At 44.7% G+C, this 27,385-nt stretch overlaps 1 protein-coding gene across 2 annotated transcripts in view; it reads left to right on the top strand.

The window, feature by feature from the left end:
• LOC122816534 (dual specificity mitogen-activated protein kinase kinase 3) overlaps positions 1-27,385 on the top strand; it is a 982,929-nt gene that overhangs the window by 459,163 nt on the left and 496,381 nt on the right. For both annotated transcript variants that reach the window (XM_044089378.1, XM_044089377.1), the window contains exon 4: positions 13,315-13,442. In XM_044089378.1, the coding sequence (XP_043945313.1) occupies positions 13,315-13,442 (128 nt within the window). The remainder of the gene's footprint in view (positions 1-13,314; positions 13,443-27,385) is intronic.

Here is a 27,385-nt window from a genome sequence, read left to right as displayed (position 1 = left end):
TCCCTCAAGGCATTATTGCTATCCACACAGACAACATGTCGGTGGTCTGGTATCTAAACAAACAAGGAGGGACCAGATCTTATCCCCTTTGCAGAGAGGCCATGAGGGTGTGGGAATGGGCAGTGGCTACCAACCGCTTCCTGGTAGCGACCCACATTCCAGGAAAATCCAATGTATTGGCAGACAGAATGAGCAGGACTATTCTTTCTCCTCACGAGTGGTCCCTGAATGAAGCTGTAGCAGCTCAGATTTTCAAAAGATGGGGGATTCCCTGCTGCGACCTGTTTGCAACACCACAAAACACGAAGTGCAAAAGGTTCTTTTCCTTGACCCGGCCAAGGGGAAGCAGCTACGGATGCTCTAGTCCAACCTTGGCCAACAGGACTGCTTTACGCTTTCCCTCCGGTTCCACTCCTTCCCAAAGTCATCCAGAAAGCTTCCCAATTGGGGTCCACAATGATTCTAATTGCTCCAGATTGGTCTCGTCAGGTATGGTTCCCCTACCTACAGAAATATGCTCTGGACGGTCCCTGGTTTTGGATCTAACTCGGACCTTCTGATTCATCAGTCGGGACAACAGCACCAGTCCCTTCACACTTTGAAATTAGCAGCTTGGCTCCTCCACTTCCGACTTTAGTCAGAAATCACACCTTGGACCCTGAAGTTATTCACATTTTATCTTCAGCCCACAAACCCACCACTAAGAAATTGTATCACAGTAAGTGGAAGAGGTTTGCTATCTGGGCTCAACTCAGAGGCTTAGACCCTATTACTGCCCCGATACCAGAGGTCTTGAAATTTTTAACATCCTTGTTTAATCAAGGATCTTCAGTCTCTACTATTAAGGTCCAACTAGCAGCTATCTCCAAATTCCACGTAATCCATAGACCCACCGCTGATGAGTAGCAGATTATGTAAAACTTTCATGAAAGGTGCTGTGCTTTTAAGACCCCCAGTTTTTCATCCTGCGCCTCCGTGGGATCTTGATTTGGTACTTAGTGCCTTAACATCTTCCCCTTTTGAACCGGCTGCTACATGTGAGTTGAAATATCTGTCTTGGAAAACTGCCTTCTTAATTGCAATTACCTCTGCAAGAAGAGTTTCAGAACTTCAAGCCCTATCTATCAAACCACCGTACTTGATTTTTCACAAGGATAGAGTATCACTTAGGCCTAATCCATCTTTTGTTCCAAAAGTTTGTTCTAATCTCTGTCTCCAACAATCTCTAGAGCTACCAGTTTTCTTTCCAAAATTTTCAAACAAAGCGGAATACACCTTGCATAAGTTGGATGTTCACAGGCAATTGCGCTTCTATCTAGACGGACTCAACAGATTCAAAACAGACCAATTGTTTGTGTCCTTTTCAGATAATAAACTGGGTAAAACCATCACTAAAGCTACTATTGCCAAATGGATTAGAGATTGCATAACTCAGGCTTATTCCTCTTCAAATAAGCAACTTACAACATCTGTCAAAGCTCACTCTACTAGAGCTATGGCTACCTCTATTGCATTTCATTCCAAGCTCGCTATTTCTGAGATTTGTGCTGCGGCTACTTGGTCCAACCCGCACACTTTCATTTCCCACTATAAATTGGATGTGGCATCTAAAGGGCGAGCATCATTTGGTTCCACGGTACTCAGGAGTGTTTTCCAGTGAGCCACCCAGGATTCAGGTGCTAGGGACGCTGTCCCATCAGTCAGAATGTAGGCGAGATAGGATCACATAACATCTTTTAGTTATGTACTCACCATAACTTCAGATGTTTGGGATCCATCTCGCCACATTCCTAATACCCACCCTCCTTCCCCCTGCCTTGGAGATCAGAAGAGATTGAACGGTTTGAGTTCTACTGTTTTTATCTTGTTTCATCTGACGATGTTATATAAGCAGTGCGTGCGTGTGTGCATGTATGCGGACAAACTAGATCTGGGGTACTGGTAGTGGTGCATCCTGGGATATAGTAAGCTCAGCCAATAAGAGACTTCGCTCTTTGGCATAAGCGTGCCGAGTCGGAGCCGAGGGATCGGCTCCGAACCCATCAGTCAGAATGTAGGCGAGATGGATCCCAAACATCTGAAGTTATGGTGAGTACATAACTAAAAGTTTTTCACCCTGCAGTCACTTCCCATGATATAGGTAGACAATCAAAAGTTGCTACTGTTAGCAGCACTTTATCAAATGAAGAGGAAGGTAGGCCTTTAGAGTTGGCAAGAAGGTGTAGACCTCGTCCCCCCTGGGAATTTGGAACATTTGCTGCCAAATAGATGTCTTTCTGTTCATATGTTGCAGTATTCCTAACACGGGGGAGTCTGCTTCCCGGCTGACTCATATGTCCGGCCAGTATACCAAAGTCTAAATGCTACTGTAAGGTCATCAGATAGCGTACATAGGCCATAAAGAGATGTGTGGTATAAAGTGGACGTCAGCACGCACCTACCTCAGAACATTTTTGCTGCATGTCCGATTACCAGCTCCAGTCGTCGCTCGCCAGAAGACATGTTTGTGCTTTCAGATAAGTACCCCTTTGGGGGGGGGGGTTCTTTATTCCTTTTGGGTACTATGTGTGTTTTTTGTAGTGAGTACATGTCAGCTAGGAAGGGGAAGTGTCAGTGTGGAAGGCATATTCCACATAGGCTCCTACGAGCTTTGCTTGTTTTGTCTATCCCCAGATCACGATTACACCTCCTGCGATATCTGTAAGGCTTTTGTTCCAAAGACCCTCCGTAGCGGTCTAACATTCCTTAGGCTGTACTTGGAAAATCAGCACCTTTAAAGAGCTTAGTTCGCGATATGGATCTAATATTGGGCCTTTCAGAAGAGTCGCAACACAAGAAAGCCAAGAAGCCTCAGCCTGATCCTACGGTTGCTTCCTCTATTTTGGGCGACCCTCCCGAGGCCAGTGAAGGCCCAGAGGCTGCTCTGGAATTTGTAGAACCGCCTTCGGGTACCATCGCGGAAGCTGTCAAGGAATCTGCAGACACGTCCCAGAGGGATTTGCAAGTGTCCGACTTCGGTGCCGGGGGAAACCATGACTGGTTATCTCTTGAAGGCATGTGCTGTGTCACTCAGATTGTGGTACACAAATGTTCCTGCGGATGTTGTGGAATGCCGCCCGTCAGGCCCATCCACCTTTCACTGCCTGGCTCCAGAGGCCCCAAAGAAGAAGAAACTAAAAACTAAACCTGTTTCTCCAGTTCCTCAGGACCAGGCAGTCAGTCCTGACCCCTGACTGTGTCAGGTCTTTACCGAAGGCCTCTCTAATGCCTTTATGGCCCTCTGCCAGACCTTGGCCCCTTCTATTCCTTCACCAGCTCCTTCTACCCCCCGTTGAAGAGGCCTTCTCAGGACGTCTCTTCTGAGTAGGAGGATTCATCAGGGGATGATTCACTGGCTTACTCTATTCAAATTGCTTCCTTTGTAGGATGTGCCTCGCCAGAGGAGGGATCTAATGGCATGGATTTCCCTGGGGGAAGATATTTCTTCTGGGGAGACTATCTTGAAGATGAAGGACTTGATTGCTGCCAGGTCTCTGAGCTACAGAAGAGGTATTATGACCACCTTCAGATGGAATCTCCTAACCCATCAGCTATCCCTCCTGTCCTACCGGCATTCTTGGATGTGTACACTGCAGCTTCCGATCTTGAATGCCTACACTGCAGCTTCCAAGTGCCCAGATTCCCAGACTCCAGCTCCCAAGCACCCAAACAGATTTTACAAGATGCCTGAGGATGCCAAATTCCTCTTTAAGGCATCCTTTGATTCTGCTACTATTTCAGTGGCAGCAGATAAAACTTCGAAGCTTTTGCCTTCCAACTCTCTGCTCCCCTCTGATAAGGAGAGTAAGGTCATGGAGAGAGTGGGGAGAAAAGTATATATGTCTGCAACTTTGGCCTACAGGACAATGAACTGTCAGACACACATGGCCAAATATTCCCTCGCTGTACTTGCAGATGCAGTGAAACTTCTATCAGAGCTCCCAGATTCACCCACCAAAGCCAAGCTCTCTACCATCCTTAATTCCTTCTCCCAGGTTACCAGGCACTCCAAGTGCAGTTATGATACTGTGGAGACATCAACTAGGGCTGCAGCTACGGGGTCGGCCCTGAGAAGGTATTTGTGTCTTAGATTACAACCTTTACCTGAGATCAAAGCTAAGCTTATGGATGCCCCTCTGGGCGACAAACTCTTATTTGGCAGTGCAGTTGTAGGACTTTTTAAAATTCATCAGGAAAAGGGGAAGGAACTCCAAGACGTGAAACATTTTTGTCTCTCTTGTTCCCTGCTTCCAGAGAAATTACCTAGCCAGACCCACCTTTGTAAGGAAGGCAACTAAATCTCTCCTATTCAAAGATGAGAGGGATTCTAGGAGACCACCTCCTTCCAAATCTGCTTCTTCCACACTTTCTCAGAAACAGCCTTTTCATGCCAAACCTGGTAGTCTGTGACTGCCAGGCCCCAGAGCCATCTATCCCTCTTTGTCTTCGCTTCTGTCTTTCCCTCCCAGCTTGGAAACAGATAACCCAGGACTCTTGGATCATTTCTTTGATCAGTCAGGGCTATTTCATGGTATGGAAAACCCCTACTCCTTTCAGGGGAATGCCACAACTTCCACAGGACCAGTTGGAATTCTTCCCACTAGTCCTTTCCTCTCTTCTTTCCCAGGGCGCACTGTCCAGGAGATACCACCCTCTCAAAGGGGAAAAGGGTTTTACTCCAGGATGTTTCTGGTCCCAAGAAAGAGTGGCCCTTGAAGGCCCATCCTGGACTTTTCAGATTTAAACACATTTCTGAAAGCCCCCACCTTTTGCATGCTGAGTCTATCATCTGTTCTCCCACTTATCCTTCCCCAGGTGTTCTTGGTGTCATTGGACATAAAAGATGTCTACCTTCACATCCCCATTCACCAGTGGTTCAGGAGACTTCTTCATTTTTCTGTTTCCTCTCGTGTTCAGTTTTGTGCTTTGCCCTTTGATCCATCTACGGCACCAAGGGTATTCGCAAAATGCTTAGCCCTTGTCATAGCCTACTGCAGGGTACAGAGCATATAGGTATTTCCATATGTGGATGACTTGCTTCTCCAGGCTCCATCTCCAGGCACCCTCCTGGACAATTTTTCCTCCATTATGTCCCTTCTGAAAGGGTTAGGATTTACTGTCAACCTCCAAAAGTCTCATCCCTTCCCAGGATCATGTCTTCCTGGGGTGCAAGATTCTAACAAGCAGTATGATAGCTTGTTTACCCTCAGAAAAGATCCTGTATCTAACCTCCTATTTCCAGGACCTACTACCTCTTCAGTCTCTGACCGCCAGGGAATTCCTGCACCTCCTGGGGTTCATGGCCTCAACTATTCCAGTGCTTCCCTTTGCCAGAATACAAATGAGGAAATTTCATTGGTTCCTGAGAATGGTTTGGAAGCAACACTCTCACCCTCTGGAATTTGTTGTTCCCCTCCTACCCTGTTTGATAAGGGAGTTAGAGTGGTGAATTTTCCAGGTTTCCAGAAATCCAAGCCTACCCCTTCAACCTCTTCCACCTACCCGGGATCTGCACACAGATGCCTCAGACACAGGCTGGGGTGCAACTCTGGAAAACTGGAAGATCAGAGATATGTGATCTCCACTTCAGACAAAGGAACACATCAGCATAAAAGAAATGAGAGCTTTGATCATTGCCCTCAAAATCTTCAAATCCACGATTGCACAGGGGTTCTAAGGTGGTTTACAAAACAACACCACAGTCCTGTGGTACATCAACAAATGGCAGGGGGGGCATACTCCTATATCCTCTGTAGATGGGCATTATACACCTGTGAGGTAGCCCAGCAGATTCATGTGTCTCTTTCAAGCTGTTTACGTTCCTTCAGCTCAGAATGTGATAGCAGACTCTCTAACCAGGTCCATGACTCAATCCCACAAGTGGATATTGAACAGGGAAGTGTTTCTGGATCTTGTCCATCATTGAGGTATTCAGGAATGAAAGGTGGACGCACTATCCTTCCCATGGAACGGGATATTTCTGTATGCACCCCCCCCCTCTTCCCACTTACCCAGCGGGTCCTGTTGAAAATTCAGCGGGAACAGCCAAAGATCTTGCTGGTGACCCCATTTTGGCCAGTACAGCACTGGTTTCCCCTCCTCCTACATTTAGCCAAGGGCAATCACCACACGTTACCCCACTGGACGGACCTTCTCACACAGGACAGGGAACTCTAGTTCATCCACAAAAGTCAACCCTAAATTTGACACTGTGAGTGATAGAGTTTTAATTCCCTTCAGACACCTTTATACAGAGGATGTGCTACAGGTTCTGCAGGAGGCCAGAAAGCCCACTACTAGGAAATCCTACGTCTCCAAATGGAAGAGGTTTTCCATCTAGTGTCCCAAAAAACACAGCCAGTTTGCAGAGGTCCCAGTGGTTATCTTACCTGTGTGAATTAATGGAGAGTGGCTTGTCTTATTCTTCAGTCAAAGCTCATCTTTCTGCTATCTCTGCATGTTTACCAGTGTTTCCTCCTTTAGTTTCCAGGTTGGACGTCAAGCTGTTCCTAAAAGGCGTCCTTCACATTAGACCACTGAGGAAACCAGTATCTCCTTTTCAAGGTCTCAGTTTTGCCAGGAGAAACTTATCCTAGCCCACTTTGAACCAGCAGTGACATCTTTCCTGTTGCATTGTACATGGGAAATTAGTTCTAGTGGCTGTTTCCTCTGCCAGAAGGGTCTTTGAGCTACAAGTACTCATGGCCTCCTCTCCTTTCACAGTATTTCATAGTGATAGGGTTTCTCTTAGGACTAAACCCATCCTTTATGCCCAAGGTGGTCAGTGACTTATATCAATCTCCCTACCTTTTTCCCCTCTCCCCAGTACTCCAGTGGGAGGATTCTACATACCTTTGGACGTACATAGACAACTTAGATACTACTTGAGCAAAACTAAGCCTTTCCATAAGTCCAAGAGATTGTTTCTTTTCACCCAAGGGCCCTAGGCCAACCTGTTTCCAAGAAAACTATTTCCTCCTGGATTTCCAAAACCATTTCCTCCTGTTACTCTGCCAATGGCAAGGATATCCATTCCCCTGTAAGGGCACATTCCATGATGGCATTCTCCTCTTCTGGGGCCTTCTTTAAAGGGATGGATACAGCCTCTATCCTGGAGGCAGCTACTTGGTCTTCTGTCCATACTTTCACCAAACATTATAAATTGGATGTCATTTCCAGGTCCAGGGCAGGATCTGCCAGAGCTATTCTCCATGGCTTTGTGGAAAATGTTTCTGCTTCTCCTCCCAGTTTCTCCTCTGCCTGGGCTTTGGCACTCTTCCCTCATGTTATGATGCTGCAGCATATGAATAGAAGGACATAAAATAGTTGTGTAAAATCTTGCCATAATCGTAGATGTCCTTTTTTATATGCTGCAGTACTGCTTCGCCCTCTGCCTTCACCCTGATGTTTGCCTGGTCCCTGGTTACATATTTTTCACTCATCAGGCTGGTGCTTTGCGGCATTCAGTTCTGAGGTAGGTACGTGTAACGTCTGCTTTATGGCCGATGTACACTGATGTACAGGGTTGCACGTACCTTATATATTAGCATTTACATTGGTATACTGGCCGGACGTATGAGTCACCCGGAGGCAAACTCCCCCATGTTATGAATACTGCAGCATATAGAAGAAAAGGACATCTGAATTTTCTTAGACACGTGGAAATGGTGGCAGAAGCTGTAATGCGACTTCAAAATAGGCTTCTAAAGATGATTCCAACATTGTTAGTTTTGTGTTCTGACTGAGGTTTCTCACAGTGCCTACCCACCATCAAGCCTTCCTGCAGTGAGTCAAGCCTATTCTTTCCCCCCTGTATTGGGTATTTTCCAGTGAGGGTGAGGTTGGGCTAACAGGGGGAACTGTGGTACAAGCAGCCGTGGTGATGCTTCTACAATGGCTGCCTGTACAAGCATCACCATGGCTGCCATGGTGGTGATTGTACCCTGGCTGGTATCCCAGCAGTGAGGGCATCTTGTGAATGGCCCTAAACCAGTCCCTGGTGGCTTGACATGCACGAACATCTTCATAGGCATATTCTGTGCTCCCCCAGAATATGTATATGCTCCCATGCACATGCTTCAAGAGCTTCCATCACTAGCTTAGCATTACCAAGCTCATATAGGTTCACATGTGAAGACTAGGCTATATACCACCAAGGCCTTTATAAGCCTAGCCGTGCAGTCTATCCTAGTTGTCCCTATGTATCACTGGCTTTTATTAGGAAGCAGGTACATTAGTTATGAAGTTTCTAGAGGTCTATCAGAGACATTGAGGCCCTCCCATCCATTGGCCAAGGTTACATTTGAGTACAGCTAGGGACGGACTCTGCTTTGCAAGTATGGAGGTGCCTGTTCCAGAGCACAGGGATCCTATGAGAGACACATCCGTCTCACCAGCATGTCTTATGTCACAAGCAAAATTTAAATACATGGATCTTGTGATTCTGATACTGTTTGTTTTGTGGATATGCAAAATTTCCATCAGAGCTGGATCCAAGGATGCCGTGTATGCCAGGCATAGATCGCTTGTCCGTAACCTGTAGGAGACAGTATAGAGAGAGGGTTATAAGATGATCAATGTAGGATAATGTGTTTATACCCTGGATTCTTCTGGTAAGGAACCTTTGTGGGTATTCCAGCTGCCTCGTATGTCTGGTGAGGTACATGACGAAAGGGGCATTATACTCACTGATGGATATAAGGGCCCTTATAAAGTGGCACTATGACTTCCTTGGACCTGGATGCCATGTCCTTACATATAAGTTGGGTGACATAGTGATTTTCTTACTACCTTGACCACATGTTGGCCAAAGGCCAGATTACTGTCTACATATGTTCGCAAATCCATGACCAGGGCAGCTTTTAGTGGGAGTCTTATTAATGGAGCAATTAACCTTGGGGCAGTTTTCCCAGAAGGCACTATAGTGCATTTCTTAGAATTAAATTTTAGTCCGTGACTTTGGTATTAGTCATTTGTCTGTTACACCCCCTTGTAAGATGTTGGTGTCATGGGAGGAATTGCATCCTCCAGTCCTTCAGCCAGTTATGTCTTAAAGTTTGGCTTGACCAGGTCCACCATCTACCACCCACAGAATGGACAGCCAGTGTAAGCCACTCATTTCCACCTTTCCTGTGCCCAAGCTCATATTCAAGCTAGAGTCTTTCTTCATAGTCGGGACTTTATCCCTCTATGCCTCAGAGCTTGGCCCAAGTATCCTTAGAGGTTGGCAAACATGCCATCAAATGCTGCTACATGTAATAGATGCATCTGGCCAGGGCATCTGCCACTGATGCAGTGCTCAGGATGCATGCTTGGTTAAAGCTGTACACCTTTTTGGCAAATATCTTTTGTCTGCTCCTTCATCCAAAGAAATGACTTGGAGGCTAGAGGAAAAGTGAAAGGTTATCTAAAAGATGGAGAGTTATTTCAGCCCCCTGTCTCTAAATGTAACCGAAATTTTACAACAAAATAACAAGTATTTTATTGGAAGCAGACACCGTTTACGCAAGTGTAAGCAGGAAAAATGGAACAATCCATTTCATTACTCACCAGTACATTAAATTATTGAGTTTAGCTCACTTCTCAAAGGTGGTACAATTCAAGTGGTCATATGTTTAAGTAACAGAATTTTACATGGCAGGTGGCATATGCCCCCTCATCAAAACTCTGGGTATACCGCTTTTATGGGGAGTAAACATAATAAAATGGTCTTTTGATGATTTGATTTCTGAAATCTGGAAAAAAAATAGCTCCTGTAGCGGAATTTATATGCTGGGGTATAAAGAATATGAGAGGCATGGACCTCTTCCCTCCCAGGACAGTGCCCATTAATACCAACTGTGTTCAGTCCAGCCCACTCTTCTCTCCCCCAAATCATTTCTTCTACAGCTGTTGAGTAATATCCCTGTGGTCCAAAACACAATATTACTGCTGTGACTGCAGACAGCTAGGTGAGGTAGCTTATTATTGTATGGGCAGTACAGTAGTCAGCATTGTCGCATCACAGAAAGAGGGTCTCCGGTTTGATTCTCAGCTGGGGTGCTTTCTGTGCGGAGTCTGCATGTCCTCCCTGTGTTTGTTTCCTCTGGGTGCTCCAGTTTCCTCCCACATTCCAAAGACGTGTCTGAAGCATTTCTCCCTAGGCCTCCTCTGAAAATGGACTGTGTTCCAGTCAGACTTTCCTCTTTAACAAATGTTAAATAAATAACTATTGTCTCAAGATCCAAGATACAGTTCAGACATTCCCACCCTTCTTGGGGATGTTTTAAATACCCAGAGTCCAGATCTTCCTGGCATGTCCAGTGCTAGAACAGTTATTAGTGTTAGGTGCCATAGAAAGAGTACCTCTGGGTCAAGCTACGTATGCAGAAGATCCAGTAGTACCAATTAAATTTGTGACAACAGTGCCAGTGTCGCACAAAGTAGGCCTTTCTTGTCATCCCAGGCATTTAAAGTAAATTCTCTTGGTGGTCAGAGGAAGTCCTCTGCATAACACAGATTCCATTTGTACATTCAAGGACATCCAAACCCTAATTAACAGATGCATTATACCTGACCTGGGACAGCATTGCAAGCCCCATAAATGTCCATGGGGACTTACAGAGGCAAGGACAAATTGAAACGTAAGCATCACCAAAAGGATGGATGCAAGGTGTTTTCAAAGTAGTAATGGACAACACCGCAGTTATGTGGTTCAGAAATAAGCAAGAGGGGAATGTGCTGTTACCATCTTTGCATCCCTGCAGTGAAAGGAGGTAAACTCATAATACAGATATTTTACCATCCTTGGAAGAGCATGTATTGGCAAATCACTTAAGCATGTCCTCCACCATCTCCTTCACCAACCTTCAAGAGTGGAGCTTAGACTTACAAGTGTTCCACAGCCCCTATCTTTCTCTGTGGTTTCCCAGAAATATATCTTGTTTTGCATCACCTAGGAATCTCCATTTTCATGACTAGGGTGCCCATGCCAGATAACCTGAACAACAGATGTCTCCTTACAAGTCTGGATGGAAGAATGAATGTATGGCCCTACCATCTCCTCTGTCAGATTGTTTTGTCAAGATAATATTGGTTCATCGTGATTTTTTCAGGTGAAGAAAGGGGTGAGCGTCTCACTCTGCTTTACACTTGCACCCTGTTGCGCTAAGAGGAAGATGCATTTTAAACTCCTAAGTCTCAGAAATCACAACCAAGTTGCCTGGAGGTTGAGACCCTAATCTTCCAGGTGAATGATTATATCACTGGGATACTAGCCATACTGCAAGAGGCTCAAGGACCTACCACTTAAAAGAACATGATTTTTAAGCTGGCGATTGTGTTAATGGTGTACAACATCCCACTTTGTACTAGAGTTGGCTTCAGTACCTCAGGCCCTTAGTTAATCTGGTCTCTTATAAGGGGCATCTGTTGAAATATACCTCTTTTCTGTTTGGGAATGCCTTCCCAAGGGCCCATTACTTAACCACTTACTAAGCAGTCAGGTAATTCTTGTTCCCAGAAAAGGAACTATAGGTGGTTATGGGCTGTTTACTGACTGACTTGGCTTGGGGAGCCTTCTCTGGGATCACCCAAAGCTCTAGATGTTAGGCTGGATGGGCAGACATCCACCTGTGATTAATTTCAATGTATGATGAATGATGCTACAGCAGTTATAACTTTTATTTGATTATGTATGAGTTTGTGAAGTAACTAGTTTCTGTATCCCCTTATCTTAATTTAACTTAAAATGATACATATATTTATACATTTCCCTTTCCTGGTGATGCAGACCTGTTTTTGTTGGTTTGTTGCCTTTTAGTTTTAATCTGTTTTTTTTTTTTTTCAAGAAATTAAAACTAGTAAATAGTCAAACTAAAACAGTTTATTCATTGCATTTTGTGATGGTCCTTGACTGAAGTCTAGCTGCTTATACAAAAATGTATTGGGTAGTGGAGTTCTAGTATTTTTAGGGAGATGTCGCTCATAAGCCAGATTGGGGTTGCCATGATGTTTCATATTTCACTAGTAGAGAACCATAAAACTTCTAAATCCTGTTGAGGTATCAAATGCTTAGTAAGCCATATGATTTGAGCTATTAAATTTGGATTAATTTCTGATGTATACATGAAGTGTGCAAGAGTGATTTGACAAGGTAGCTGAGACTGTAAAGCAGTTGGAGCAGATGGGAAACATTTATTTGGAGAACAAGGAAAGAAAGACCAAATTTAAGGTTTAATGGGGGTTTAGATGGTGAAGAAAACAGAATCTGATGGGGTATGTGAAAAGTAAGTTGGCAAAGTAGACTTTGACACCTTGGGGGGACAGCACAGGTGAAATGACTTGAACTACCAGATTCAGCAGTTAAACATGGGAAACCAAAAACCCACAACCATTTAGCTTCAAATCTTTTTCTAGTTTTTAAAATCCTCATTTTGGTACCAGGAGCTGGCATTTTCCTATAAATTAGCTTGTATTTATAAACAAAGCTATTACAAACTTAGCAGTTTAGTTGTCATCTGACAGCTGCAGAACTTGGCCTTGACTTAGCAGTGTATGTTTCTCTGATTTTGAAGATCTTTGGATTAGATATGCAGGCACTGCATGAGCTAACTTTGAATGATTAGATATAAAATTAAGAACTGCCTTATGTTCACAGAAGCCATTCTTCTTATTGATAGGGCATTCAATTTCAACAAATGTTTTAAGTATATGAAGGGTAATGTGATCAAACTTGTAAGAAGTAATGAGGGTCGGGGGTTGACAGAGTAGTTGCTGGCTTTGCCATCTTAGGGAGGGAAGAGTCAGACTTGACTCACTGTTGTGCCAACCTGTACCATAGGTTGGGCCCAGCATAAGTCGCATTGAGGGTGCAGGAGTGCACTGTAGCCATAACTTGGGCACGTGAATAAGAACAAATGCATCATGAACTGGTATTGTGTACTGCCAAGTTGCAATGCGCATACCAACTCCTTGAGGGATGGATTAGGATTACATAACAAAAACACCTCCTTCCCATGGATGACTGCCACTGCAGCTTGAATTTTGTTCTCCACTGGACTGTAAGATGAAGTACTAGGAAGAAAGTCTTCTTCTAAAGGAGTCCCCCCTTCTCGAGATGATTTTAATGCTAATGGCCAAGTTGGAGTGGGAGGGGTATTTTAGTGGGTCTATAGACTCTGGGGAGGTGGAACTTGATTAAGAAAGAGTAGGGACAAAAAAAAACGTTCTGCTTGAAGTAGGTTTTGTTTCATTAAGTAACTGCTGTTGCCTAACTGTTCTTTCTTCCATTTTCAGATGTAAAACCATCTAATGTTCTCATCAATAAAGAGGGCCACGTAAAGATGTGTGATTTTGGTATTAGCGGTCATCTTGTAGATTCAGTAGCAAAAACCATGGATGCTGGTTGTAAACCATATATGGCTGTAAGTTTTAATGAGGTTTTATTTTTGATGTTTTATATTGTGAGTATGTAGTTGGAGAGAGAAGAGGTTCATGTATAAATGTTCCATAGGGGATAAAGTGGTTTCTAGATGATTAGTAAATGATTTTTAACATACAACATACTGCAACATTTCTCAAAGAACCAGTAATAATTCATAGATATGTTTTGACTGGCCATTTGAAGCAGTACTCTGCTTTTCACATTTAAGAATATTACAGTCATAAATAACTTTTCTTGTTAATGTGGCAAGACTGTTTACCTAACCACACATCGGTAGCAAAGTTCAGCCGGATCATGCCATTTTTTTCATGTATGAGTGGGAAACTTCACTAGTAGCATCCAAATTATACATCTGATGTTAATCTTCATTCATTCGTTACTGATTGGTGTCTGTTCCGTCCTCGGAACAGAGTCAGCCTTTATAACCAGCTTGCACCAGCCGAAAAACTTTCGAGCTAGGCTTACCTATAGTGCCCCTGTCCCTGTTACCTCAGATCTTGTTTGCCGTGTAGATATCAAGACGTGTCGAGCCAGCTCTCAGCTAAGTCATTTAGAATTACTTTCTTCAAAAACCTTTTTGGAGTTTTTCTGCTTGAAACCATAATAATTTGCTTCTGTTTTTATTAGTTGCTAGTGTTTTCATACTCGAGTGCCTCTTTCCATTTTTCTTACCAAATTTGGTACTCTTTGTACCATCGCTGGTACAGGCCTTTCCTTTCCTTAAACTCTTACCTTGTGAGGTAATTCCATTGCTGGTATTCCTCCTTCCCCTTTTCTCTTTTGTTCTTTCCCTTTGGTATCTGTTTTATATATATATATATATATATATATATATACACCTTTTTTTATATTGCCTGTTTCCCTGTTCTCGTTTGTTCGGCTGGTGTTCTTGTCTTTTGGTGTTATGCTGCTGTTAAAGAACCATTGTTCCACTATGTCTGATAAAAAGGGAACAAAGGGTTTCAAACAATGCGAACAATGTAATAGGAAAATGCCAAACTTGGACACCCATCTGTCTTGTGTTTACTGCCTGGGTGTTCCACATTTGTTTTAAAACTGCCATGCGACATTTGTAAAGGTTTTAGCTCACGCACTTTAAATGAAAGGAAAAATAAGCTAATCCTTAAGGGTCTTCTGAAAACTCCATTTTCAGAGGCTATTTTTGGGTTGGAGGGCTCTCCCCCTCCTAAAAAGGAACATAAACGAAGGAGCCATTCTGCCCCCCCCCCCCCCCATGGCACTGACTCAGAATCTTCTCAACCGAAGGCTAAAATCCTGAAATTGGCTCCAACAACCTCGGCACCAGGGCCTTAACACCCCCATCTTAGATTCCAGGACTTCAACTAACCAGCTCAGTACCGTTCTCCGGAATATTGTTTCTAACACCAGTCACGGTACTGGTCATGACCACTGAACCATGCATGTCCTTATCTTCTGCTACAGTTCCGACCTCCCTTTTGGCACCAACAATAGTACTCCCAGCTCTGGTCACTTCTCCCCTCCCTATACATATTACTGATCTTGCGACCACAGTGCCAAAAGGTGAAACAGCTCCTCGGACCTTATATTCTCCCACAGCAGATCCCTTTTTTGGTCAACAATGCATCCACTTCTTGGAGCGACCTGTCTCTCCATCGGGGATATCAACCCTCTCCTCCAGGAGCCTTTCAGAATTCAATGTGGTGAGACTTGTGGATCAGCTCCTGATGGCCAGAGGAATCACAACTCCTAAACCCTCCCTTCCGCCTAGAGCCGAGGGATTCTCTCCACAGACTCTGACATATACTCCTCCTTTGACCACCTTGGAGGTATCGAAGCCCCTGACACAGATGCCTATCCTGGTGCCAGCTGCTTTGGTTCCATTGGTAGACCTCACCATGGCTCCGGAGTCTCCATTTGGCCACTGACTCACTCAGAACCGAGCGATTCCTGGGATCATGACTGGGCTGTCGGCACCCTGACCCCTAGAATGGCACCTATTTTTTCTATGGCGCCATCCACTATGGCTCCAGTTGTCTTGAGGCTCTTTCCCTGGGGATGGGCTCATCAGAGCAGGGTGTGACCCCCAGTTCCAAGGTGGTTGTTCTCTGTTCTGGGCTCCTGTCCCTCTTCAGGTGGGCCTGCTTTCCAGGTGATTTAGAGGGCGCTTGCCGCCGCAGGTACACAGCTAGTTTGCTCAGCGTCGGAGTACCATATATATCCCCCCTCTGGACCGCAGATGACACAATCCACCACACTGGGACATCTAGCACAAGAGCCTTCAAGATACCCTACCACAGGGCACCCTTTGTTCAGAGTCCTCATTAGATGTCCCTGCTGATGAGGTACCATGCAAAAGATCGTGCAAGAGGAGGCATGTGGACTTCCCTGAGGAGTCCCTTACTGAAGATGCAGACTTTGACGAGGGGGAGGGGTCCCCATGGTCGCCACCTGAGGATGTCTCCTTTGGAGACATACTGGAAATTTTAAAACAGCAGGGAGGCTGGAAATCCACCAACTCCTCTGAGGAGTCTGCATTCTTGCAGGCTTTTCATGCTCGACCCTCTATGTCTTGGGTGACTTCACCTGCAGACAAACTAGTTCAGCTCTTCGTGCAGTGCGCCTGGAAGAGTCCTGACACCATTAAACCAATCCCCGGAGCCCAGAAAAAATACTTTCCCTGCCAGAAGACAGTCCACATTGGTCTAAAGGATTATATGGGTAGACACTGTGGTGGTGGCAGCAGCCACTAAGAAAGAGTGCGCCGAGGAGAGCCATGCTGCCCATCCCCAAAACACTCAGTCTCAGGCGATTGACAGACTACTGAATTGAGTGTTTTCTTCATTGACCTTTGCCATTCAGTCCTTGAATTACTTGGCACACTTTACCAGAGTCCAGAGAGACCTAATCTCGGAACTCTCGGGAGCTTTAGCAGAAACAGTCTCTGACTAGGTGTGTGACAGTCTCCTTGCAGCTTGCAACCCTGGAATCTGTCTAACTTGTCCATGCAGTTGCTCTCTCTCACTATCTAAGGGGCGGCTTGAGTGGCCGGTGCAGGCATCATGAGACGTCATGCCCAGATGCGCCTTTGTGATTTTGCATACCCTTTTAAGTGTTCCTTTCTCAACACTCCAGTGGATGCGTCTTCTCTTGTTGGCCCAAAAGTGAAAGGCACATTAACCAGGTATGAAAAGGACTGTAAGACCCGGTTTGCCGTGGGTATACGTGTTTTCACCCTCCCACCCCCAATGATCATACTCTAAGAATCAGAGGAGTGGAAAGATGTGGCACAAGAAGTCTCAGGGTCCTTTCCATAACACACGTAGCGAGTTTACCCCCGGGGCAGAGGGAGAAACTCGTCTGGAAGATGCCCCTACAGAGGCAGAGTGGGGGTCCACGTAATCAGCGATCCCACAATTCGCTCTCTAGACAAGCCCTGTCAGCACTCCTGAAGAGTGTCCCGATTGCTTATCTCTGGAAGCAGTCGGGAGACGTTTTTCTCTGCACAACCTTGCCTGGCGAACAATAACCACAGAATCTTGGGTGCAGATGATAATGGTCAGAGGTTATCACATAGCCCTCACTATTTGCCTGAGCCCACTAAGGCACAGTCCCAGCATTCCACCCAGTCAAACTGAAGCAGCAGCTCAAGAAATTCAAAAGCTGCTCTTAAAAAGAGTCATCCAAACAGTCCCACCAGACCAAATGGGATCCCGATTTTACTTTAGGTTCTTTTTAGTGTCAGAAAAGACATTGGACTGGAGGCCAATCTTGGACCTCAACATCCTTAACAAATTTGTCAAACAAACAAAATTCCAGATGGTCACGGTTCAGTCTATCCTACCCTTCCTGGAGAAAGACGATTGGATGTGCTCAATACATCTTCAGGATGCATATTACCACATAAAAATGGGCAAACGCTCCAGAAGATTCCTTCACTTCTGGGTGGGAGCCAATCACTACCAATTCTGAGTGCTGCCCTTCGGACTCTCTACGGTCCCCAGAGTGTTCAAATGCATGGCATTAGTAACAGCTCACTTGAGACTGCAAGGATTCTGGTTGTTTCCATAAGTTGAGACTGCAAGGATTCTGTTTGTTTCCATATTTAGACGATTGGCTCCTTACACCCCCACCACGCGTCTACTTTTTACAGCCTTACATTACACCCTAAAGCTAGCAAAATTCTTAGGGATCTCTGTAAACGAGGAGAAATGCTAGTTGACTCCTTCTCAAACTCAGGAATTCATAGGAGCAGCCTTCATTATTCAATCTTGCCTAGTCTCCCTCCCATGCCACAGAGGTCCCAACTCCAGGTGATACTCTCTCAGGACAAAGTTTCAGCTCAGGCAGTCCTTTAACTTCTAGGATCAATGGCAACATTGATTACAATAGTTCCCCTGGTTGAGACTACACATGAGGCTTCTACAATGGCTTCTACTAACACTGTGGTCCTCTTTGACTCATCTGATGTCATTTCGGATCTGCTTAACAAACCGATGCAAACAAGATTTATTTTGGTGGATGAAGCCAGAAAAAGACCTGTGGAGTTATTCTTTCTCCCTCTCTCAGCCCAAGGCCATAGTGACCATGGACACTTCCCTGATTGGGTGGGAAGCACTTCCAGGGAAAGACAGTCAAAGGCACTTGATCCCCTGTGGAGGCCAATCTGCATATCACTGTTCTAGAATGGAGGGTGGTGCTTCTAGCATTGCAAGCATTTCAGTCTGCCCTTCCATCAGGGGCAATTGTTATCCAGTCCAACAACATGTCGGTGGTCTGTTATATCAACAAACAAGGAGGAAACCAAGTCCTACCCATTGAGTTGAGAGGCTATGAGAGTTTGGCAATGGGCGATAGCTTACAACCGCTTTCTGATAGCAGTGCACATACCCGTGGATTCCAACGTGATTGCAGACAAACTGAGGAGAGATGTATCCCTTCTGCCTCACGAGTGGTACCTCAATACAACCGTAATGGCGAAGATCTTCAGCCGCTGGGGCCTGCCTTGCTGCAACCTATTCACCTCCCCAGCAAATCACAAATGCAGCAGCTACTTTGCCCTAATCCCCAAGGGATGCTCTAATACATGATTGACCCACGGGACTTCTTTATGCTTTCCCTCCCCTTCCCCTGATCCCACAATTTCTAAAGAAGGCCCTTCGGTTGAGAAGCAGAGTAGCCCTCATTGCACCCTACTGGCCCCGACAAGTTTGGTTTCCCTTCCTTTGGCCTCACGTAGTACACCAGCCATGGATTCTGGATCCAACTCCGGAATTACTGTCGCATCCTCAGGGGTCGATACATTCAAACATATCCAGTCTCAAGCTGACAGCTTGGTTTCTCCACTTCCAGTAATCACCAGGCAAGAAGGATCTATTCTCTCCTGTTCGTAACATTCTTTTGGCTTCACACAAACCATCCACTAGGAAACTTTATCTCAAGTGGAGGAGATTTACCACTTGATATCGACAGAAAGAATTAGACCCCCGCTCATCCCCAGTTAGTGCTGTAGTGGACTATTTATCAAATATTCTCCATTCAGGAACGGCAGCCTCCACTATTCGAGTAAACCTGGCTGCTATTTCAGATTTCCACGATGGGTATCAACATTTTCCCTTTATCTCCCACTGTCTCTGTAAAACCTTTTTGAATGGTGTCTCGCACATTAGACCTCTGTTCAAAGAACCAGTCAAACCTTGGAATTTGACACTGGATGTTCTTCGTGTTTCACTGTTGCAGTCATCACATTTGGGTTATCTGCTTTCAGTAGCCCTCAGTCAGCCTGATTAACAAAGTCTTGGGTCCTGCGTCAGTTGCTGTCCCCTCTTCCATGATGTCAGGTCGTCAGGGGTATAAAACATGCAGCTAACTCCATTACATCACTCTTTCTTGCCGTGCGGTGCCCGAAGCAGAAGCAGTTCGCAAGTGCTGGTCGGCCGACTCCTGAAATTTTCTTTTGAGTTTCAGAACCGAGGTCTTCGACTAAAGCTAAGTACCCCATTGGGGAAAATTTTTCTTGCTCCTTACCGATGTCAGTAAAAGTTAATAATTGCATTTCTTGTGGAAAGCAGATACCTCACAAAGATTTTCATTCGTATTGTATTCCTTGCCAAGGCCCTGATCACAACGTACCTTGCTGTTGGTTTTGTGCTTTATTTAATCAACACACTGTCTCTGGTATATTTTCACATCTAAATATTTAGGTTCTCTGTTCAATTATCCAGAAATGTCGTCGGTAAGCCATCCAACTTACGGAATTCCGAAAAAATGCAAAGATAAAGACAGAGACAGGCCGCCTAGGTCCAAAGCTGCCGACGACGCTTCTCCTAAGCTAGTCACTAGTTCGCAGGTACTCAGTGAGGTGCTTTCGCAGCCCCTGATACCTGCTACTTCTGATTCGCAGGCCACTATTGAGACCCATTCGGAGTCCGGTATGCCGCGAGATGTTTCAGCTGTGGAACCTGCGGATGTCTCTACCTTGGATGGGTCCGGAGCCGCTGTGCAGGCACCGGCTTCTGAGGGTGTAATTCAGGCCTATGGATTTGCATATTAAACAGATGCCTCCTCCTTCTTTAAGGTCTAAACCTCGAACCATGCCTAGAAAACCGATGCCCAGGCTGCATGCTCAGGCCTCTATGTCTAAAAAAAAACAAATAAGAATGGCTGAAGATCTTGTAACTTTAATCAGGGGAAGCCAACCACCCTCTTCTAAGAGGCCTAGGACTGAAATTGTTTATGAATCTTCTGACCAGGATTCTGATTTTTCTGTTTCTTCTGATGATCTGGATTTACCCTTATCTACTTATGAGGATTCTGATGCAGAGGACTCTATTCCCTCTGCTTCCCCTCCAGAGGATTTTTCTTTTGGTGAAACCTTGCACACTCTAAGGGAGCATTTCCACTGGGAAAGCCAGGATTTTTCTTATTCGAAAAAGAGGCTTAGGGATTTCTTACTCTTGCCTCAGCATAGGCCTTTAGCTGTACCTCCTGTACTAGACATTGTTGATGATGCCTTTTTGGAATCTAGTTTGGCCCCTGATTCTTTGCCTCCTGCTCCCAGAAAACCTGCCAGATATTACAGGGTTCATGATTCTCACAAGTTCCTTTTTAAAAATCCTATTGCGGATCCAGAGACTATTTCACAGGGACCCAAGGGCATTAAGACCTCTACTGCCAAAAACCCTACCCCTTATGCTAGAGATTCCAGGGCGCTGGCTAGATGGGGGTAAGAAGGTTTACACTTCTGCAACCTTGGCCATTAGGGCCTTAAACTGTCAGTTTCATATGTTAAAGTATCAGCAACATATTATTGGATTGCTTAAACAGAAAATGATGATGATTTCTGACTGTGCTGAAAATAAGGAATTACAGGATTTAATGCATTCTGCTGAACAGGTTGGAAAACGTACTTTGCAATGTGGGTTTGATTCTTTAGAGGCCTCTTGCAGGGCTTCTGTCACTGGGTCTGTACTCAGAAGGCATGCTTGGCTTAAGGAGAAATCTTTGCCTGATCATGTTAAAGCTAAACTGTTGGATGCACCCTTAAATCAGGACCGCCTGTTTGGCAACAAAGCTGAGGAAGGTCTTAAAAAGATGGAAGATGAAACTAAATCTATGCAAACTGTTAAAGATTTCTTACAAGTTCAGCCTCCAAGATTTAGTAGACATTGGCCCTCTAAGAATTGGTCCTTTCCGGCTCCTTCCAGGCCTTCTCAATCCAAACCCAGACACAACAGAAATCCCAGGTTTCAGTCCCAGGGTACACACAAGACTAAGCAGTGGGGGGCTTCCACTTCCAAATCTGGGAGTAATAAGACCTCCCCTATGGAAAACTGTCTCAATGACTTGATTTTAAAACTTCCAAGCACTTCTGAACTGAATTTTCCTTTAGGGGGAAGGATTGGTATGCAGGCCAAAAACTGGGAACTCATTACCCAGGACAAATGGGTTTTAAATAGTGTCCCAAGGATACAGATTTCACTTCCACACAATACCAACGCCAAAAGGTTGACCAGATCTACCCCCAAATCAGTGGGCAGAGGCTCAAAAGCAAATAGTTTCGCTTTTGAACATAAAGGCTATTCACACTGTACCAGAAGAGGGAAAAGGACAAGGTTTCTACTCCAGACTTTTCCTGGTACCCAGAAAAGACAATTCATGGTGTCCTATTCTGGACCTGTCTACTTTAAACACCTTTTTGGTGATTCCAAAATTCAAGATGCGGACTCTTCACCAGTTGCTTCCTATGCTAGGAAAAGATGCCTGGATGGTAACACTCGATTTAAAAGAAGCATACCTGCACATCCCAATCAGGAAATCTTGCAGAAGATTCCTATGCTTCAAAGCAGGCTACAGTCCCTACCGGTTCTCTGCACTGCCCTTTGGCTTATGTACTGCGCCCAGGGTATTCACAAAGTGCCTAGCCCCAGTCATTGCATTCTGCAGGCAAAGAAATATTCAAATATACCCATACCTGGATGATTGTTTAACACATACTTTTGAATCATCTGACCTTTTTACAAAGGGTGCTAACTTGTCTGGGGTACACCCTAAATGAAAAGAAATCACACCTGGTGCCCTGTCAACAAATCATATTCCTGGGTGCAAGCTTTAATACAACTTCCCATCTGGCTTTCCTCACGCCAGAGAGAAAAATTCATTTGACAACCTACTTCAAACAATTGGCCACAAAAACCCTACTATCTGCAAGGCAAAAACTACAAGCCTTGTGGTTCATGGCCTTCTGCAATATCTGATTCCATATGCAAGACTGCATATGAGGAAACTACAATGGTATCTAAAAAGCCTATGGTGTCAACATTCTCAGGATCTAGAAGTAATGATTCCTATCGTACCTTGCCTACGCCTAGAATTTCTTTGGTGGGCAGAGGCCTGCCACCCTAACAACAGATGCATCCGATTATGCATTGGGGGGGGGGCTTACCTGGCAGGGAAGTGCATTCAGGGCAAATGGAACCCAAGTCAAATGCACTTGCATATCAATCAAAAAAGAAACGTTAGCTGTACAGCATGCTTTGACAGCCTTCAAGGACCACATTCTTCCAGGACAATTAATGGTAAAGACGGACAACACCACTATGTGGTACATAAACAAGCAGGGGGATGCACATTCTTACTCCCTATGCAGACTAGCCATGGCATTGTGGAACACAGCCCTGAGCTACCAAGTGCATCTACAAACTCAATTCCTGCCTGGCAAACTAAATACACTGGCAGACGAACTAAGAAACCTCATGGACCCACACGAGTGGAAGCTGGAACCAAGGATTTTCAACATGTTGACAAGCAAATGGCGGAGCCCAGATATAGACCGGATTGCCTCCCTCCACAAGTATTAATTGGACAAATTTTGCACAAGGGCTCCCCACAAACAAGCTTGGAAAGTGGATGCTCTGTCCTTCAGCTGGAAAAACCTATCAGTTTATGCCTTTCCTCCTCTGCCCCTCCTCTCCAAAGCATTACTAAAGATCAAACAAGACAAACCAATGACGATTTTGATTGCACCAGACTGGCCACGCCAACACTGGGTACCCCCTCTTGCGCAGTGTCACTGTTGGCCCCATGGCACCTGCCTCAGACTCCTACCCTATTGTATCAGCAGGAGAACCAGATTCTGCACTCAGCTTCATACCCTGAACCTTGCAGCGTGGCTCATTACCTAAGCTCTCCTTTACCATCTCTCGGTAAACCAGTGATGGATATCATTTTAGAGGCAAGGAGGCCTAGTACTAGAAAATCTTATGCTGAAAAATGGAAAAGTTTTTTTGCTTGGAACCAGTCTCAAGGGGTGAGCACGCCAGTGCCCAATTTACCTCAGAATTTACATGACTTAACTGAGATGCTTCACAAGGGCCTGTCTTTCTCCTCCATCAAAATTCACGCCTCAGCCATTTCAGTTCATTATAACACAGAACCTCCCCTCTTCTCTCATCCACTGCTTAAGCAGTTCCTTAGAGGGGCCAAAAATGTATGGCCACCCAGGAGAGCCCCAACTTAACTTTGTATTGGAAAAGCTCACCCTTCCTCCTTTCGAGTCAGCTGCCCCTGTAGATTTAAAATTCCTCTTGGAAAACAGCTTTCCTTTTAGCAGTCACTTCAGCAAGAAGGGTATCTGAATTACAGGCCCTCATGGTAGTGGAGCCTTTCATCATCTTTCATGCGGACAGGGTCTCCCTCAGTACCAATCCCTCCATGCCCAAGGTGGTATCCAGTTTGGCCCTTAATCAGTCCATTCATTTGCCAACCTTCTTTACTAACCCACAGAACAAAGGGGAGCGGATACTGCACTCCTTAGACGTGCACAGACAACTTACATTCTACGTGGACAGGACTAAACCTCAAAAGAAATCTGACCAACTGCTGGTGGCATTTGCTGCGGGGGCAGAGGGGAAGGCTATTTCAAAACAGACCATTTCCAAATGGTAATCTCCTAAACCTGATAGACTTCTTTGAAGTAGTCACTAAAGCCATAGATGAGGGTAAGGTGGTTCACACAGCCTATCTAGATCTCGCCAAGGTGTTCAACACCATCCCCCACTCTGGAATTATAGATAAACTCACTAAACTAGGTATAAATCCCTATGTCACAAGATGGGTTGCCAACTGGCTTACTGACAGAACCCACACTGTGAAAGTAGCAGACTCCATATCAGACTTCAGACCAGTGACAAATGGAGTGCCACAGGGTTCAGTCCTGGGTCCTGTCCTGTTAGCCTGTACTTCAGAGAAGTTGATACCAAACACAGAAGGTCTTTGGCTAACTAAATTCACCGATGACTGCAAAGTAGGAGCCATAATCGAAACTCCTAACGATGTGGACATCCTACAAAAGGGCCTCACTGAGACAGATGCCTGGTGTCAAAGACAGGGTCTCAAGCTCAGTGCCAAAAAGTGCATTGTCATCCCCTTTGGTAAAAACTCTGTACCCATGAACTACCACATAGCCAGTAGTCTACTTAACACCGGAAGTGTGATAAGAGACCTCGGGGCACAGGTGGACAGTAGTCTCTCCTTTGATAATCACATCGCCACAGTGGTCAGGAAATCCTTCTACGTGGCACACCATCACAAAAGGTTTCTCATCCAGAAAAAAAGGTCATTGTTCCCCTTTACTCATCACTCATTAGACCCATTATAGAGTACAACGCCCTTTTTGGTATGTACCTCACAAGACATCCACAACTGGAAAGGCTGCAAAAATACCTCACAAAGAGGATTACTGGCCTCAAACAGATGCCTTACGCAGACCGTCTCTAAAAACTCCAGCTTTACTCCGTTGCATATCGCCTACTCAGAGGCGATCTGTGCCTAACATACAAAGCTATGTCAAACCCAGAGCTGTTGGACATGCTCCACTTAAAGAAATCCCAATCCCACTGAGTTACACACTCTAGGGACCTAAACCTTGTCACCAAAATAAACAGAGCATGCTGGAGGGATAGATTCCTGTCCCAGAGACTTCCCATACTCTGGAACAGACTACCTGTCTATGTCAAACAGAGCTCCTCATTAGCACTCTTCAAGAAAAATCTTGATGATTGGATGGGTAATAGGAAATTCACCCTGGGGATCACTTCTGTGGTTCTGCTTGACAGGGGCACAGGGAAATCATTTTCTTGGGTGGTGAAAGCCAGGGCACCTTTTTGGCTAGACTTGTATAGGCCCTAGGGCCAATAGCCTAGTACCTACCTATGAACCTATGATAGGCAATTGCATTCATTTCTGTTACAAGCACCATGGAAAACCTATCCCACAGGGGATCAGATCCCATTCAGCCAGGGCTGCATCTACCTCTGCAGCCTTTCACAGAGGCGTCCCTACCAGAGACAACCTAGCAGCTGCTACCTGGAGTTCAGTACATACTTTCACCAAGCATTATCTGCCAATTTTCTCTAAATTCAGAGCTGGATTTGCCACTGCAGTCTTGCAGGGCCTTATAGCTGATACTAATGCTATCTAAATTCCTCCTCCCATACTTAGCTTTGGGAATCTACCCAAATGTGATGACCAACAGTGAAACACGAAGAACATAGTACAGCTGTGTACACTTACCGTAAATGTAGATGTTAGTGTTTTCACTGTTGCAGTCCTGGTTACCCTCCCTCCAGCCCACTTTCTTCTGTTGGCTATACCTCTACTCTACTCTACTATGCTCAAAAGCATTTTGGTGTATTTGCTTTTTTGTTGGAGGTATAACCTTGCATATTTATAGATTTAATTGCTTCTCATTAGGGGGCACCTGACATCTGGGGCAAGAAAAACTGATGTAATGGCGTCGGCTGCATGTTTTATACCCCTGATGACCTGATGTCATGGAAGAAGGGACAGCAAATAACGCAGGACCCAAGACTTTGTTAATCAGGCCGACTGAGGACTACTGCAAGCAGATAACCCAAATGTGATGACTGCAACAGTGAATACACTTAACATCTGCATTTATGGTAAGTGTACACAACTGTACTTCCTGTAATCATTGACTCTATGCGCTTTCGAACCCGCTGCCACTTTCGACATAAAATTATTATCAAGGAAATCCCTATTCTTGGTGGCCATTACCTCAGCAAGACGAATTTCTGAACTTAAAAGCCTTAAGGATCAAACTTCCCTACATGGTCTTTCATAAGGACAGAGTATCACTCCGGACTAATCCTTCCTTTTTGTCCAAAGTTAGTTCAGAATTGACCATTAATCAAACAACTGACATACCGGTCTTTTTCCACAGTTTTTCTAATAAAAGAGAAGATTGCATGCATGTATTGGATATTCATAGACAATTATGATTCTATTTAGACAGAACTAAAGCACTATGAAAATCTAACCAGTTGTTTGTATCCTATTCAGGACCAAATTTGGGAAAATCTGTTTCTAAGGTGACTCTTTCTAAATGGTTGAATTGTATATGCTTCACATAAACAAAATAAAATTCCTCTACCAACTAAAGTCAAGGCACATTCAACCAGATCAGTGGCGACATCTGTTGCTTTTCATTCTAGGGCCTCCATGGATGACATCTGTGTAGCAGCTACATGGGCTACTCCTCATACCATCAGTGGTGCTCAGGAACATCCTTCCATACGGCCACCCAGGACATAAAGTAGCTAGGGACTCTGTCCCATCAGTAATGAATAAATGAAGATTTACAACATCAGATAAAGAAGTTATGTTCTTACCGTAATGTTCAATCTGTGTTGTGGATCTTTATTCATTCATTACATCCCACCCTCGTTCCCCCTCCAAAGGCTTCTGGAGGTTCGGATTTGGTCCATATCCAGTTTTTAGGGAATTTACTCAGAAAAAGCCTCCACTTTCTCTCTTACCGGCAAACTCTATCTGAGGTAACCAGGAGAGGGGCACTATGAGTAAGATTAGATTGAGAGTTTTTTTGGCTGACTTGAGCTTTGTTATAAAGGACTGCTCGGTTCCAAGGATGGAACTGACACCCATCAGTAATGAATGAATGAAGATCAACAACTTAGATGGAACATTATGGTAAGAACATAACTTATTTTTCTGGCATATCATTATTCCAGAGTCCTCACTTTTATCCAAACAGACAGCAGAAAAAAAAAACGCACTCAGACTTTACTATTTGTTGCCCTTTATTCTAAAGACATTAGATCTACAATGCTTTCCACATACAACAGTAACATCCTGGTCTCACTTGCTAATGAAATTAATATACTTTTTACAGCATTTTTCGGTGTCATGTCAGATAGTGGTATAGATGAACAAAATTTATATTTTCACCATTTACATTGTGTAACGATGTGAGGTGTTGCTATCTCTGCCAGGGAGAAGAGGGCAGTGCATGTGTAACATATGCCAGCATAGTTAGCTGGAGTTTTGTAAGTGATCTTGTGTCATTTGACTATCACACTGACTTTGGTTTAAAAAGATTTTCTTTTGTTTTTTTAAAAAGAAAAG

Source organism: Protopterus annectens, chromosome 12.part0 (genome assembly GCF_019279795.1).
Source record: "Protopterus annectens isolate FY-2018-M chromosome 12.part0, PAN1.0, whole genome shotgun sequence".
In the NCBI taxonomy this organism is placed as follows: domain Eukaryota; kingdom Metazoa; phylum Chordata; order Ceratodontiformes; family Protopteridae; genus Protopterus; species Protopterus annectens.
The sequence above is the reverse complement of the archived record's forward strand: the minus strand, read 5'-3'. Positions and strand labels throughout refer to the sequence as shown.